The following is a 14,715-nucleotide window of genomic DNA, read 5'->3' on the forward strand; positions in this document are numbered from 1 at the left end:
TCATGCCGTGTCTTTCACTCCCCGACAAGTTTACTATTTTTATTTCTAAGAAGCAGCATCCATCATCCCCTCAGTTTAACATAAGCGAGACAAAATGTTAAGTGTTTTAAAAAAAGCTTGTCTGTTGTGGTGTAAACTAAGCTGTCACCGTGCGTCAAACTCAAAGACAAACGCTGCAGAAACCTGATTACAGATGGTGAACGTCTGACTTGTTTATGTTCTGGTTTTGTAAAGCTTTAAGTGTTTGATTTGAATGATTATATTTTGAGAGGGTTTTTAAATTCTCAGAAGGTAACGGAGAAGAAAAGAGACACTTTGAGTTTCTCAGAGTGTACGTATCCTTCCTTGATCAAACATCTGTCAGTCGCCTGGCCCTGCTTAGGCAAACAGTTGTTTAAGCCAGACTATACGGGAAGCAGCGTGTCTTTTGGGAATGAGAGACAGCGAGGTGAACAAATATTGACTCTGGGCTGTTTGAAGTTATATTTGGAAGTGTGCTTTAGACGTTTTTCCACACTCACACATTCACACACACGCAGCGTCTTGCTGGTTAGAGCCATTTGTTTCCCTTTGTTCTGAAGTGTACTGTAGCAGTCCTCAGGGAACGCAGAGCGGTTCTTGATAGAGAACTGAGGCCTCGTAACACAAAGAGTCTGAAATCCCTGCTACACGAATCCATCACGGCTCACTTTTTTACAGGTTGTGACACATTTTAGTGAAACATCTAGGGGCTGATTTAGGAGCCCATCCAAAACCATTCAGAGAATTAATTTTATCTTTTTTCACTGCTGTTTCACATGCTTCGAGGGAATTCATTAATCTGCTGCAGCTTCTTCTAAAACCAAATGTGCTGACAGCTTTAAGCTAGTGGGTGTGGTGATGTCTGGTCGACAGCCTCGTGAAAGATATTTAAACTTCCTGAGAGGGACGCGCTTCCTCTCCTGAACCTGTGATCATGTCACAAAGTGTAAAAATGGCTTCCCATAAAAATACTTTTTCATGCATGTTCACAGGTTTGCTCAGCGTCTTAGGCTGAAAATACCAAAATGGACTTAACTAGGGTGTTATGCTTTCCCATAATACTTCCCATAATACCTCTTGGATGGCATGACTCTAACTTGTGCTGTTTCAGACTGCCGCTGACTATTTGTGCACGCCCGTCTTTGGCCATATTCAGATCAGCAAAACATACACCCACCGGCCACTTTATCAGGTAGACCTTGCTAGTCCCGGGTTGGACCCCCTTTCTCCTTCAAAACTGCCTTAATCCTTGGTGGCATAGATTCAACAAGGTCCTGGAAACATTTCTCAGAGAGTTTGGTCCATATTGACATGATAGCATCACACAGTTCCTGCAGATTTGTCGGCTGAACATCCATGATGAGAATCTCCCGTTCCACCACATCCCAAAGGTGCTCTATTGGATTGAGATCTGGGGACTGTGGAGGACATTTGAGTACAGGGAACTCATTGTCATGTTGAAGAAAGCAGTCTGAGATGATTCCAGCTTTATGACATGGAGCGTTATCCTGCTGGAAGTAGCCATCAGAAGATGGGTACACTGTGCTCATAAAGGGATGGACATGGTCAGCAACAATACTCAGGTAGGCTGTGGACTTTTTCTTTTTTCTTTTTTTTCTCTTTTTCCTTTTATCTCCTTTTTCTCTTTTTTTCTTTTTTCCTTTTTCTTTTTTTTCCCTTTTTTTTTCTTTTTTCTCTTCTTTCTTTTTTTTTTCTTTTTTCTATTTTTTTCTTTTTTTTCTTTTTTTCCCTCTTGTTTTCCTTTTCCCTTTTTTTCTTTTTTTCTTTTCTTTTTTTCTTTTCTTGTTTTCTGTGGACTTTAAACCATGCTCAGTTGGTACTAAGGGGCCCAAAGTGAGCCAAGAAAATCTCCCCCACACCATCACACCAGCAGCAGCAGCCTGAACCGTCGAAACAAGGCAGGATGGATCCATGCTTTCATGTTGTTGAGGCCAAATTCTGAGCCTACCATCTGAATGTGGAGCAGAAATCCAGACTCATCAGACCAGGCAACGTTTCTCCAATCTTCTATTGTCCAGTTTTGGTGTTGCTGTGTGAGTTGTAGCCTCAGTTTCCTGTTCTTAGCTGACAGGAGGGTCACCCGGTGTGGTCTTCTGCTGCTGTAGCCCATCTGCCTCAAGGTTGGACGTGTTGTGTGTTCAGAGATGCTCTTCTGCAGACCTCGGTTGTAACCAGTGGTTATTTGAGTTACTGTTGCCTTTCTATCAGCTCCAACCAGTCTGTCCATTCTCCTCTGACCTCTGGCATCAACAAGGCATTTTGTCCCACAGAACTGCTGCTCACTGGATATTTTCTCTTTTTGGGACCATTCTCTGTAAACCCTAGAGATGGTTGTGGGTTGAAATCCCAGTAGATCAGCAGTTTCTGAAATACTCAGACCAACAACCATGCCACGTTCAAAGTCCCTTAAATCACCTTTATTCCCCATCCTGATGCTCGCTTTGAACTGCAGCAGATCGTCTCGACCATTTTCTTTCTTCTGCTAACTGACTAATTCTCACAGCGTTACTCCAAACGCCTCCTAAAAATGAAAACGCAGCACTCAGAAACCAGCTTCTTCAGCGTGAGCGTCCTGAACACGATCAAAACCAGAATACAGCTCATAACCAGGACACTCCAGTCCACACAAACAGGCTCATTGACATTTCTGTCCTCGTTCAGCTTTCCGTCCTCTCAGTTTGGAGTTGACACACCAAATGTCAAAACTCCTGACTCTGTTTTCTCTCCTGAAATCGTAGCACCTGAGCAAAAAATGTCACAGTGATTCAGCCGAGGTATTTCACTTTTGTTCTCCTGCTGTGTTTTGTGTAATTGTCTGTCGCCTCTTTGTTCCTCTCCCTGTCACCGCTACACCTGTTGGCGTTCTGGCACAGATATGACTAATTAATATTCTAAATGAAAAACAAAGCAGGATAAAAAAAAAATGGGCTGTCTTCAAAGAGGTCCACATGAAACTCGCCAGCTTAAGATCTCCCCACTCGGCTTCTCCGTGATGAAACTTTGATGAGACCTGTTTGGACTGATACATGAGAATCCTGAGGCAGTACAACTGTCATCGCAGTGGGAGGCCAGAAAAGCAGGGACGGATCTCATGTGTGGAGGACTTGGATGTGGATGGAGGGGGTGGTGCAGGTGGGTTATTTACTAAACATAAACACATTTGTTAAAGCGCGCAGCGAGGTGACATCCGTTTGTTTTCCTCCTGGTTCTGACCCTGGACTGCCGCTGTGTGAATGCGTCTGTTTCTGCCAAATGTACCTACACTTGTTTTCTCTTTGTTTATTGTGAAGCTATTTTTTTGGAGCATCTTCAAATGCTTTACAACCCTGGACTCAAGACAACATAAATTCAAAAGCTTTTTATATTGAGCAACAATATATCTGATGAAATAATGAAAAAGTGTAAGAAATAAAAATAAAAAAGAAAAAATCTTTTCTGACAAAAACAGTCTGAATGTCGACAGGATACTGATTAAAGTGAACATTCTGTTTCTGCATTTTAAACGGATACTTTTACTTTAAAGAGGGGGTAGTGTGTTTTTTGTTTGTTTTTGTCCCCCTTGAACTCCCATAGTAGCTTTATTAGGATTTTACAGGGTGCAGCTGCTGTCTCTTTAAGGCTGCCACTCTACAAACCCCCTTCCCTCTGATTGGCCAGCTCTCAGAAGACCCTTTTCAGACACAGAGCTACAGATTTCAAAAAGTTGTTTTAGAAATAACCCAGTTTGGGTTGTTTTAGACCCAACCACCAGCCCAGCCCACAGTTAATTTGACCCAACCCGCGTTTCCACCAAGCAGACCGGTTCAGTGCGTCTCGGTACGGCGTGCATTTTACAGCGTTTCCACTGACTTATTCCGAGACAGATCCCTAAAAACCGAGACGAGCCGTCCCACTTTTTGGGACCCTTTTGTATGGGTGCCAGACTGAACCGACCCGCCCTCTGAAGGTGGAGCTACAACACTGCAGACTGTTGATTGGTCAAAAGAATCGTCACTTCCTGTGCGACAGTGGCTGCATTTCTCCTGGTGGCTCACAGACTTCTCTGAAACAAAGTTTACTGTGTTGCATTTTTCTTCTTCGTTGGATTTAATAGCGGGGTAAGCTGCTATGGCGTCACGTTATTGTTTAACAGCTGCGGCTTTCAGCATCCGGCTAACACGCCGCCTACCACGAGAGGACACAGTTTGCTGTGGAAACGCAGACGAGATCAGGCTTAACTTTACCAAACTGTACTGAACCGAACTGAACCGACCCGGACTGTTTGGTGGAAACGCAGCTTTATTACAATTCTGGGTTGTTTCAACCACATATAATTGAACTGATTCAAACATAAAAAGGGCGGTTTGATTCAGCTTTACTTCAGACAGATTTCATTAAGCTATGGAGCACTGACAGCCTGTCCATGCTGTGGAACATGGACAACAGGTCTGTACTGTAAAGCGCAGACAGCCAGTTGTTCAGATGGTAAAAAGCTGATCTGTAACAAGGTGTTCAGACTTTTGTGGACTGCGTGGCTCAGCCTTTCACCACCTTCTACCCCTAGTAGAGACTAAAAAAGAATCTTATTTTTTCTTTAAAGGGGTTTGATCTCTTCTTGGCTCTCCATCCTGACATATTCCGCAATCCCTGAAAAATTTCACAAGAACAGCAGCTGTCACTTATCGTTAAACGTGATGTCACATATGTTTTTAACCTCTGATACCTCTATCGATAGCAAACTTTTTCAGAAAAAATAGGACCTAAATACAAGGCAGCCAAATAATATCTTTAAATCACCACAACAATCAGACGTGAGAAACATTTCTACCAGGTGCATTAGTTATATAAGTTTGACCTATACTGCAGCCAGCCACCAGGGGGAGCAGTTTTTGTGGTGACCCTCACAGTCCTAGGGCTTAGACAGGTTATCCATACCATTAATGGTGAATACAGCAAAGTCTGTTACAAAACACTGTCAAAATAAAAATAATTGGCTAAAAGCCGATGTCTTAAAGCATAAAGAAGCAGTTATTTAAAGTTATTATGTAATATTTAATTGAAAAGGTGCTGATATATGTGAGTGGTCGGTGCATGGAGCCTGATGCTGTGTCTGATTGGTGCGTGAGTTGCACAAAAACAACCCAAATCTGATATAAATAAAGCACTATGGGTTAAACATTTCACAACCCAGCTGTTTTTAGAGTGTATGGGATGACCTTAGTGTTTGAGGCCCGCTCCTTCAATGTGTCATGAACCAGTTGGGAGAATTTTGACGACATGGTGATTGTAGTGGTTTGAAAATTTGCTCACATTTAGCACGGACAACCAGGATTCTTCTTCTCCCATATTTTAAAGCATGTTTAAAATATGGGACCACACATTACCCCTCTTTAAGGTCTCAATTATAGAATAGCCTTGGTCAAACAGCTGTTAAGCATCCACATGAGCACTGTTATGTCCTTCACTAACGTAACGCAAAGACGTCAACACGATGATGTCGATGCTGGAGAGTCTGGGCTTTCAGCTGCAAAAATCGAAGTCTCTGGTTGTTTGAGGTTTATTTTAGAACGCTGTTAGAAAAAAAAAAAAGACCCCCGCAGGCTGTCGTGAGGTGAGCAGCTTTGTTTGTGTGTGTGTTTCCACTACAGTATGTCTGTACGTTTCCCTCTGACTCACCGTCCAGCCCCCTCCGTCCGTCGTCATGTCGCAGTAAACCTGGAAGCCCGCGGGGTGGTGGACGGGGAACACGGAGTAGATGCCGTCCTCTCTCTGACCGCTGGCGTACAGATCGCCACAGTCACGGGGACGGGAGCCTGAGGGAGAGCAGAAACATGAAATAAATTAGGTCCAATATGGCTTGGGAGCAGAGTAAGGGTAAACATGGGACACTCAGGGCGCATAAGTAATGTAAAAACCAGGCAGCAGCTCTGCTTTTATGCTCTGTGCCAAAATAAAAGCATCAGCTCTCTCAGAGTTGTTGAATATTAAACGAAGACAGCCCTAAAAGGATGAGGAACAATGTTAAGGTAGGAAATGGCTCTGTTAAGAGGACAGACACAGGAAAGATTGATTATGACGGAGATGGGCCGGTGATAGATGACACAGCGGGACCAGAGAGTCTAAGTGCGGCGAAGATAAGAGGGAGAAAAAGCACAGCTCACGAGCAGGTCGCGATGAAGACGGAAAGGCTCAAAGGTGGAGCGCCGACGTGATGTCACAGAAGACGGAGCAGGTGCACGGTGCGGCAGGACAGATGTGAGATAGCAAAAGTTGTGGGGAGAAGGAGAAAACAAAAGACTTGTAGAAGTCAGACAGGAAGGGAGGACTCAGGGATGAGACGAGGGCCGGTCCCAAACTCCACGGGAAAACCTCAGGACTGAACTTTCACAGAGTTCAGTGACCCTGGGGGTCTTTTCAAGTTTGTGAGTCTACAAGGTGTTAATTTTACTGGCATCTTTTAGGATGAAAGTAAACTAACATAGGCTTTGTAGGGGGACCTAAGTGATACAAACTTGTATTTACCATGCTTTTATTTTATCTCTTTACAACAAGGCTGCTTTGTTTATTCTTCCGAAGTTTTGTTGACAAAGGTGTCTTTATTTAGAAAGGACACAAAAATTATTTCAGTCAGACCTTGAAGATAATGAATTGTTATTTTTATTATTATTATGATTATTACTATTATATTATTATTAATTGGCTAGGCAACTGTTGCCCTGTTGGTTGTGTCATTTTCGAGTGGGTTATTACTTTGTAGGGCTGATTTGTTGGTCATGGACACCAAACTGGTTTTGTCTTCAATTATATTTTTACTACTTTTGCTCCTGTGTTTGTCTGGAGATACTGCATGTAGCCATGGCGGCTTTGTTTACATGTGAAATCAGCTGTTAGCAGCCTGTAGCATGTCAATGCTAACTGGTGCTAGGCCGGATGTTTCCCCACAAGGTGAGGAGAAGGAGGTGAGGATGACTACTGGCTCTCAGGTGTGACCTGTCCTTCCATCCATCGTTATTGGGACCCTAAGATCTATCTCCAATAAGATGGACGAGCTAGCTGTGCTAACTCAGAGACAGAGGGAATACCAGAGGCAGAGTAGCATCATGCTATTCACAAACATGGCTAATGGAGCCAACACGAGACACCAATGCTACATTGGATGAACTTTTATTATTATTATTATTATTATTATTATTATTATTATTATTATTATTATTATCATTTTCAAAGAAAAACATGTTCAGTGCGTTAATGATGCTTTTATTTTGAAAGGTAATTTCAATAGATTAAGTTACTGAAGTACCGTAATTTCTGGACTAATGGGGGCATCTAAATATAAGCTGCACGAACTAAATTTATAAATGAAAAAAACAAAAAACTGTACGTACATAAGCTGCATATTGTAATATGAGATATTTACACGGAAAGAAGTCAGCCTGATGTTTGTGCAGCTGCATTTTGTCCCCCAAAATATCAAAATAATAGACCTGGGCAAATATCTGGCTCCTTTATTTCTGTCAATTAAACAAAATTAATGTCACCTTTTCCGACGCCAGATGAAACTCCGGGAGAATTGTGTCAGAAAGCTGCGCCGTTAGTGGTCACAGTGCGGTCTGATCCTGGATCAGCATCCATTACAGAAATAATTAAAAGGATCTTTTTCAGTTTTTGTTTTTATCTTCCCTATTTTTCCTTTATGCTACCTCATTATCCTTGTATTTGTTAATGATAAGTAGGGGACTGGATTCCACACGTTGGAAAGAAACCCTCAGTTCGTCTGCAGAAACGTGTGTTTAGTGTTAAAGTTTGGATCAGAGCCATCACAGCAGAGCAGACCTGAGCACTCTGAATATTCACTGAAAAGCTGGAGTCCATAGAGACTGAACTTGGATCATACAGCTTGAGTGGGACTGGAAAAGTGGTGATCAAATGGAAATATAATATGATTCAGGTAAGAGCAGAAAAGAAGAAACGGAGTTCATCATCTGCAGCCAAGCAGACGGCAGAACCCTCGTCTGTGCCTGTTTTTCACTCAGGGGGATGCTAAATCTATTCCCCAGGAAGCAGGAGAGGAGCTCTTTGATTAGGAATATGTCATATATTATGCATGCCAGCCTTCACTGGGTCAAACCACCAAATTTAAAAAGGCCAGGCGAGTTCTTGAAAAGGCCATTCAAGAGCGTTCCCAGTGACTACATGATAAGACGTGTTTGATCCCCCCAAAGCTTTGCCTTTCTCTCCGTGTAAGCCCCGACTGCTAAGCTCCAGCTTTCATCATCATCACACATAAATGGCTGCATTTCTCACTTTTTCTTTTTATTACAGCAAACCAAAGACGGCTGGCTTCTGAGGGACATTAAATAAGGAGACGAGCATTATTATCCAGGAATATGAAACTCTATAACAAGAGCTTTCAAAGTTTTTCAGTTTAATGATCCCTCACAGCAGAGAAAACTTTCACCTGCCTCTCTGAGTTAACAGACTATTACCAGTGATCACCACCATGAGAATAGCTCAGATTCAGCAATCATTACCAATATATCCTCAGTTATATCCACTCTGATAGCTAGCCACCATGGTAACAAAAATGAAGACATGACTTCTACAGTGTTTGGTTAAATTTGCATACAAAGATTTGGTTTTTGGTCCAGCAAAAGTATTTTTTTTCCTCATTGCAGAGCTTACAAAGTCTGTTCCTTATTAAAAAATTTGCTTTACAGCGAAAGCTAGCCTGTTGTTTTTAAAAAGTATCTTTAATGTCTCATTAGCAAAGCTTAAGCTAGCTTCAAGTGTCTTTCAAGGTTCACAGTTACTGATTTGTAACTGATTTATTTATCTTTTCACTTTTAATTTTCAATATCACAAGCATCCTTCCTTTTATTTCATGTTCAAGCAGCATTCATTAGCATTAGCCCATCCCAGTAACATTAATTAGTGAGAGGATGGATGCTAACATGAGCTTAAAAAAATCCCAGTAGCCTCTAATAAATTTTAAAATGAAAAAAATCACGAGCTTTAATTATTACATGCTACTTTAGTGCCAATAAACTTTGTTATGTTAGCCTCCGCTACTTTCCACAAGCTAGCAACATTTACATTAGTATTCAGTAGATTGGTGGACGCTTATTTAAGCTAGTATGAACTAACGGTAGAGTATATTAAACAATGTAAGATAAATTAAGCTAACTGTAGCTATAAACTACTTGCTACTGCTGTGTCTATGAGATGGCTAATTTTGCCAAGTGAGATTTTTATTTTGCTAGGCTAGCTTATTTTACTAAGCTTTGTTTGTAAGCAAACAGTCACAACTATTATTTAGTAATTGGTTGGATGGATGCTAAAATGAGCTAACACAAACCAACAGTAGCCTCTAATAAATTATGTAACGATAAATTACTAGCTCTAGCTATTACATGCTATTGCTGTGAAAATAAACTAGCTTGTTTTCTAAAACTTGCATCATTAAGTAACTTTTTTTGTTTGTTTTTTGTAAATCAAGCCTCCTTTTTATGGTAAGTTCAAGAAAAATAAAGGAGCTTTTAGCTATTTTACTCAAGCTAGCAACATTTACATTAGTATTCAGTAAGAGGATACATGCTAATATGTGCTAGCATGAACTAACATTACTATATATTGAACGAAATATAAAAAAGATAAATTTAACTAACTGTAGCTATCAACTTGCTACTGTTGCATTTATAAACTAGCTGATTTTGCCAAGTTAGCTTTTTATTTTGCTAATCTAGCTTCTTTTACCAAGCTTTGTCTGCAAGCAAATGGTTGCATATATCATTTAGTGAGTTGATGGATGCTAACATGAGCCAACACAAAGTAATGGTAGCCTCTAATAAATAATGTCAATAAACAATTACTAGCTTAAGCTATTATATTCTTCTGCTTAACTAGCTTGTTTTCCAAAATTTGCATCGTTAACTAACCTTATTTTGTAAATCTAGCCTTGTTTTTATGATGAGTTCAAGTAGAATAAATTATCACTTAGCTATTTTTCACAAGCTAGCAACATTCACATTAGTATTCAGTAATGCTCAAATAAGCTAGCATGAACTAAAATAGAAAATTTTAAACAATATATGATAAATTAAGCTAACTGTAGCTATTAACTTGCTAGTGTTGTGCCTTTTTATCTGTGGCCAAACTTAGCTTTTTAATTTGCTAAGCTAGCTTATTTTACTAAGCTTTGTTTGTAAGCAAACAGTCACAGACACTATTTATTGAATAGATGAATGTTAATATGAGTTTACATGAGCTTAAAGTAGGAAATATTTAACAATATAAGGCCAATTTAGCTAGCTTAGTTGTTAACTTATAATGTCATGTGACATCACACCCTTAGCATAAACTTAACTTTTTAAAAAGTCACGAAAAGTTTCCCTCTATGTCTGAACTGGGTCTTATTTACTTTATTTACTGAGTGTCTAATTCTTCCTGTAATTAAAGCCTCCTCTTCCCGTCCTGGGTATTACTCCTCCAGGTCATCAGTGTTTCCGTCCTTCTGTGATCCAAGCCTGATTCCCACGCTCGTCTGTGACTACCTTTTCCCAATCCCCTAATCAGCTCACCAGCATATACATCAGACACTTCAGCCTGATTCCCTGCCAGATTGTCACTTGTCTGTTTGCCAGATTGTCGTGTAAGCTGCCTCTGCATGGCCATTACCTGTTTCTGCCTGCTGAGCGTCGCAGGCTGTTTGGCCTCATTTATGTCTGATATACAGATCTGATCTGTACTGGGTTACATCAGCATGCCTCTAAATAAAAACCTGAACCTGAAAACCTAAATCCTGCATGTATAGATCTCAGTGTTGATATAAAATCACATTTTTGTGGGGGAATGTTTCTCGCTACAGGATTTCTTGTGCCTTCAGAGGTTCATCATGGCTCTGAAAAAAAAAGAATTACATCTATGGAACCTTTTGTAAAAAGCTCAAAATGGTGTTAAAAAGAGAAGGGATTAAGTTGGTAAACTATTTATGTAGACTTTTTCCTTGCCACAAAAGGGATCGAAGAAATAACTACAGAGAACTTGTGACTTATTTTATTTTATTTTATTTTATTTTTTTCTTATTTTGTATTTTCTATTGTTTTTATAAATTTTTTAAATTGTTTTTTTTGCATTTATGTTATTGTTTTTATTTTTTTATTTCATTTTCAATTTTTTTTTAAATTTATTTATTTTATTGTTACCGTTTCATTGTTTTATTTATTTTTGTGAAGCACTTTGAGGTGCAGTTTAATATGTTTGAAAAGTGCTATTTAAATAAATTTGATTTGATTTAAAATGAGATAATCAGCACCAATATTACAGGTTATTTCAAAAGACTAATTCTTACCTTCCTGATCGATAGCACTTCATAAAGCTGGCTACTACAACATTCACTTGTCGTCTTGAACTCAGGCAGTCCAAATAAACCAGATCCTCTTCACAGCTTCTTTTAAGTTGAACCAGAACTTCTGGTGGATCTGTACAGTTTGGATATATGTGCACAAAGCGACATGTGATGAGACCTTTTGGGGAAAGCTTCTATTCTGAATCTCGTTTCTGATTGGAGGAAAAAAATCCTCTGTCAGATAAAGCCATCAGAGTGAGTCACTGTGACATGACGTGCACAGCACAGCAGGATGTGGACTCGATGAATGAACCCTTTTCTGTTTCCACAGGACATGAAATTTAACAATGCACACGTCATACACAAAAGTGTAGTTTTTATTCTTCGCTCTTATTTTAAAATGAAACACACAAAACTGACTTGACAGCAAACAAAACAAAATGCTAAAGAAATCCAGGAAATGTCGTGGCAATAATTGCTCCGAGCACACATCCAGCCGCTCTGAGGAGCATAAAGTAGGACTTCTCCTGCAGCGGTTTCATTAAACCCAGATACCCTGCTACTCACAGCGCAAAGAAGGGCTTCAATGCTGTCAGGTTCCTCTTCACTATAACTTTGAAAATCTAATACTTTCTTATGGGAATCCAATGCAAACAGAACAGAGATGAGCACTTCAAATATTCACAGGCACAGCGGGACAGACAGGCAGTCAAAGATATTCATGATTCTGCCCCATACCTAAACACATATACCAGAGAAATACAGACACAGTCATAAAATATTAAAAATGTGCTGCAAATACTTATTTATTCATCTCCCTGGCTATAGATTGTGGCTAGTTATTTTAGTACCCAGGCGGCACGGTTCAGATTTATTTTTTAAAAAAGCTCCTTAACGTGAAAATGCAAACAGAAAGAGCAGGAAGTGAATTAACCCACAAAAAGTCAGGTTTGGTTGTTTTCTCAGCAGTTTGTGGAGCGTACTGTAGACGTCTTTGATAAAATGTCAAAGCTGAGCTCCACCAAACACTGAGCTGCCGCCGGCTGCTTTGTTGTACTGTAGTTTGTCCTGACTGTAGTTCAGAGGAGAAGAAGGAGGAAAAACTGCGTTTATATGAAATGTGTATCTTCCTGTGAAGGTAGCATTCGGCTACACCTGAACATACGTCCTTCAAAGTGTATTTTCAAGTCTTCATATATCTGCTCTTTAGGTATCCAAGCAGTGAAAATGTCCTTAAGGGCTTTAAAGGCTCCTGCTTATCAAAATCTGGGGCAGGGAACACGTGAAGCGCTGTCCGTGGTGCTGAAACACGCTGCTCCACGGTGGAAACGTTGCTCTGCTTTACCTGTGACATTTGTGTAGCTTTGGGATAAATACGCCGTAAATAGGTCAGTGTGGAGCACTCGGTGAATACACACATGAAAAACAACCAAATTCAAGCAGTGTTGACTCTGAATCCATACAGTGAGGGAAGTCTCTGGAATCTAAGCGCCATCGGGATGCCAAATGCATCTACATCCTGATATAGAGTCTATGTTTTCAGGACTAATTTTGAGCTTGAAAAAAAAAAACTGCACTTATAAAAGGAAAAAGCTAAAAAGATTTTTTTTTGCAATCAGGAAGAACAGCTATTTCTTAAAAAAAAAAAAAAAAACAGGTCTGTGGAGTATTTTAGCTGACTGGAGGTGCCCGACATCCAAAACTAAAAAGTCAACAACAAGATTAGAGTTTGGTTTGGATGTTGTTGAAAAACCTCTAGGGTAATCTACTAAATTTTCAAGTTATAAAACTAAATGTTGATTTTTTAACAATCAAATTAGTATTTTTTTTTCCCAACAGATTTAGGAAAACAGGGGTCTGCAACTACAAACTTTCATATGATCCATTTTTCCTCAACTCGTCTTGATTAAAGTCATTCCAGAGCCACAAAATCTACTTTATCTTCACAATAATGTGACAAAGTCAATACAATTCTATCCCTTTTTTTTTTTTTTTTAACTTTTGAAACTTAAAAATTTTGCACAAATTTAACTTTTTTTTCTTCATTCCAAAATCTTGCTAAAAATTTGCAAAAAAATTCCTAAAACCGAATTATTTTGCAAAATTGTTGTTTTTTTTCCTTTTTTTAAAAAAATTAACAGAATAATTACTCTTATGAAGGCATAAGTCTGTTGCTGTTTTTGGGGGGAGGTAACAAGTAATTTTTTTAAGTAGTTTTCCCAACTGCTGATTGCAGGTTGTGGGCATGTGCCCATAAGTTCAGAATGATTCTGATTCACTGATTCACCATATCTTGGTTGGCGCGCACGTGTCATAAATACAACAGGGATTTTGTGTAAACACTGAACTTGTGCACATAGTAAGAGCATTTCTATTCATTTATAATTGAATGAGGCCCAGTGACACTACAGCATGACCTCAACCTCTAGATTGAGAGACGACTGACTCCACACTGAGCCACAGCTGTTGTTATAATGTTTACCTTCGTCGTGACCTTTTTTAAAGACGTCAACACTGGGACAATCTGAAAACTAAAGAATATCAACAGTTTCATTTAGCAGATGCTTTTGTCCAACGTGACGTACAACACAAGCAAGAATTTAGACAGAAGGAAAACCTAGTTAGTGTGACAACATTGATACATTTTTCTTTTTTAATCTTAATTATGTAGAATAATTTATTCAACCTTCAACAACATTCAGTAATTAATGCGCAATATTCACTAAGAGCTGGGTCTGAGACCTTCTGACTTCATCTTCAGAGAGTAGAAAGGGACTCTGTGGATTGCACAGAGTTAGGTAATTCATTCACCATTAGGAACAACAGAGGAGAAGAGTCTGGCTAGAGATTTGGAGCTGGACTGGGAGCACCAGGCGTCTTTCACAAGCAGAGTGAGCAACTTAAGTCCCGTTTCCACCAAGCAGTCTGGTTTGGATCATTACGGTTTGGTACAGATTGGATCGGCACAACAGCAGTACTGTTGTATGTGAGAAGCTTAGCATGATGTCAGCGTTTCCACTGAAAATGCCAACTCTGGAGGTTGGTTGCCATGCATGTTTGGGGCCAAACTGGACAAAAAATAACTTGAAGACATCTGGGAACCTGGACTTGGGCCTAAACTGTTTCTTCTTCTTCTTCTTCTTCTTCTTCTTCTTCTTCTTCAACCCCCCCCCCCCCCCCCCCCCACTGTTTGAGCTCTAATTTGACCACCTAAATCTGCTCAAAAACTCACCAATATTGGCTATGATACCAAACTTGACCCCCAACACCCCATCTTTTTCTGTCTAGCGCCACCTAGGATCACTAAAACAAACCAAGCTGCCAGTAGGAATGTCATAGAGACATCAAAC

General features: G+C 39.8%; 1 protein-coding gene across 2 annotated transcripts in view; it reads right to left on the bottom strand.

The window, feature by feature from the left end:
* fibcd1b (fibrinogen C domain containing 1b) overlaps positions 1–14,715 on the bottom strand; it is a 307,211-nt gene that overhangs the window by 91,997 nt on the left and 200,499 nt on the right. For both annotated transcript variants that reach the window (XM_074690004.1, XM_074690005.1), the window contains one exon: positions 5,698–5,834. In XM_074690004.1, coding sequence (XP_074546105.1) covers positions 5,698–5,834 — 137 coding nt within the window. The remainder of the gene's footprint in view (positions 1–5,697; positions 5,835–14,715) is intronic.

Source organism: Halichoeres trimaculatus, unplaced genomic scaffold, assembly GCF_033239565.1.
Source record: "Halichoeres trimaculatus isolate MK-OKI-2021-1 unplaced genomic scaffold, fHalTri1.1 fHalTri1_scaffold_16, whole genome shotgun sequence".
Classification (NCBI taxonomy): Eukaryota; Metazoa; Chordata; class Actinopteri; order Labriformes; family Labridae; genus Halichoeres; species Halichoeres trimaculatus.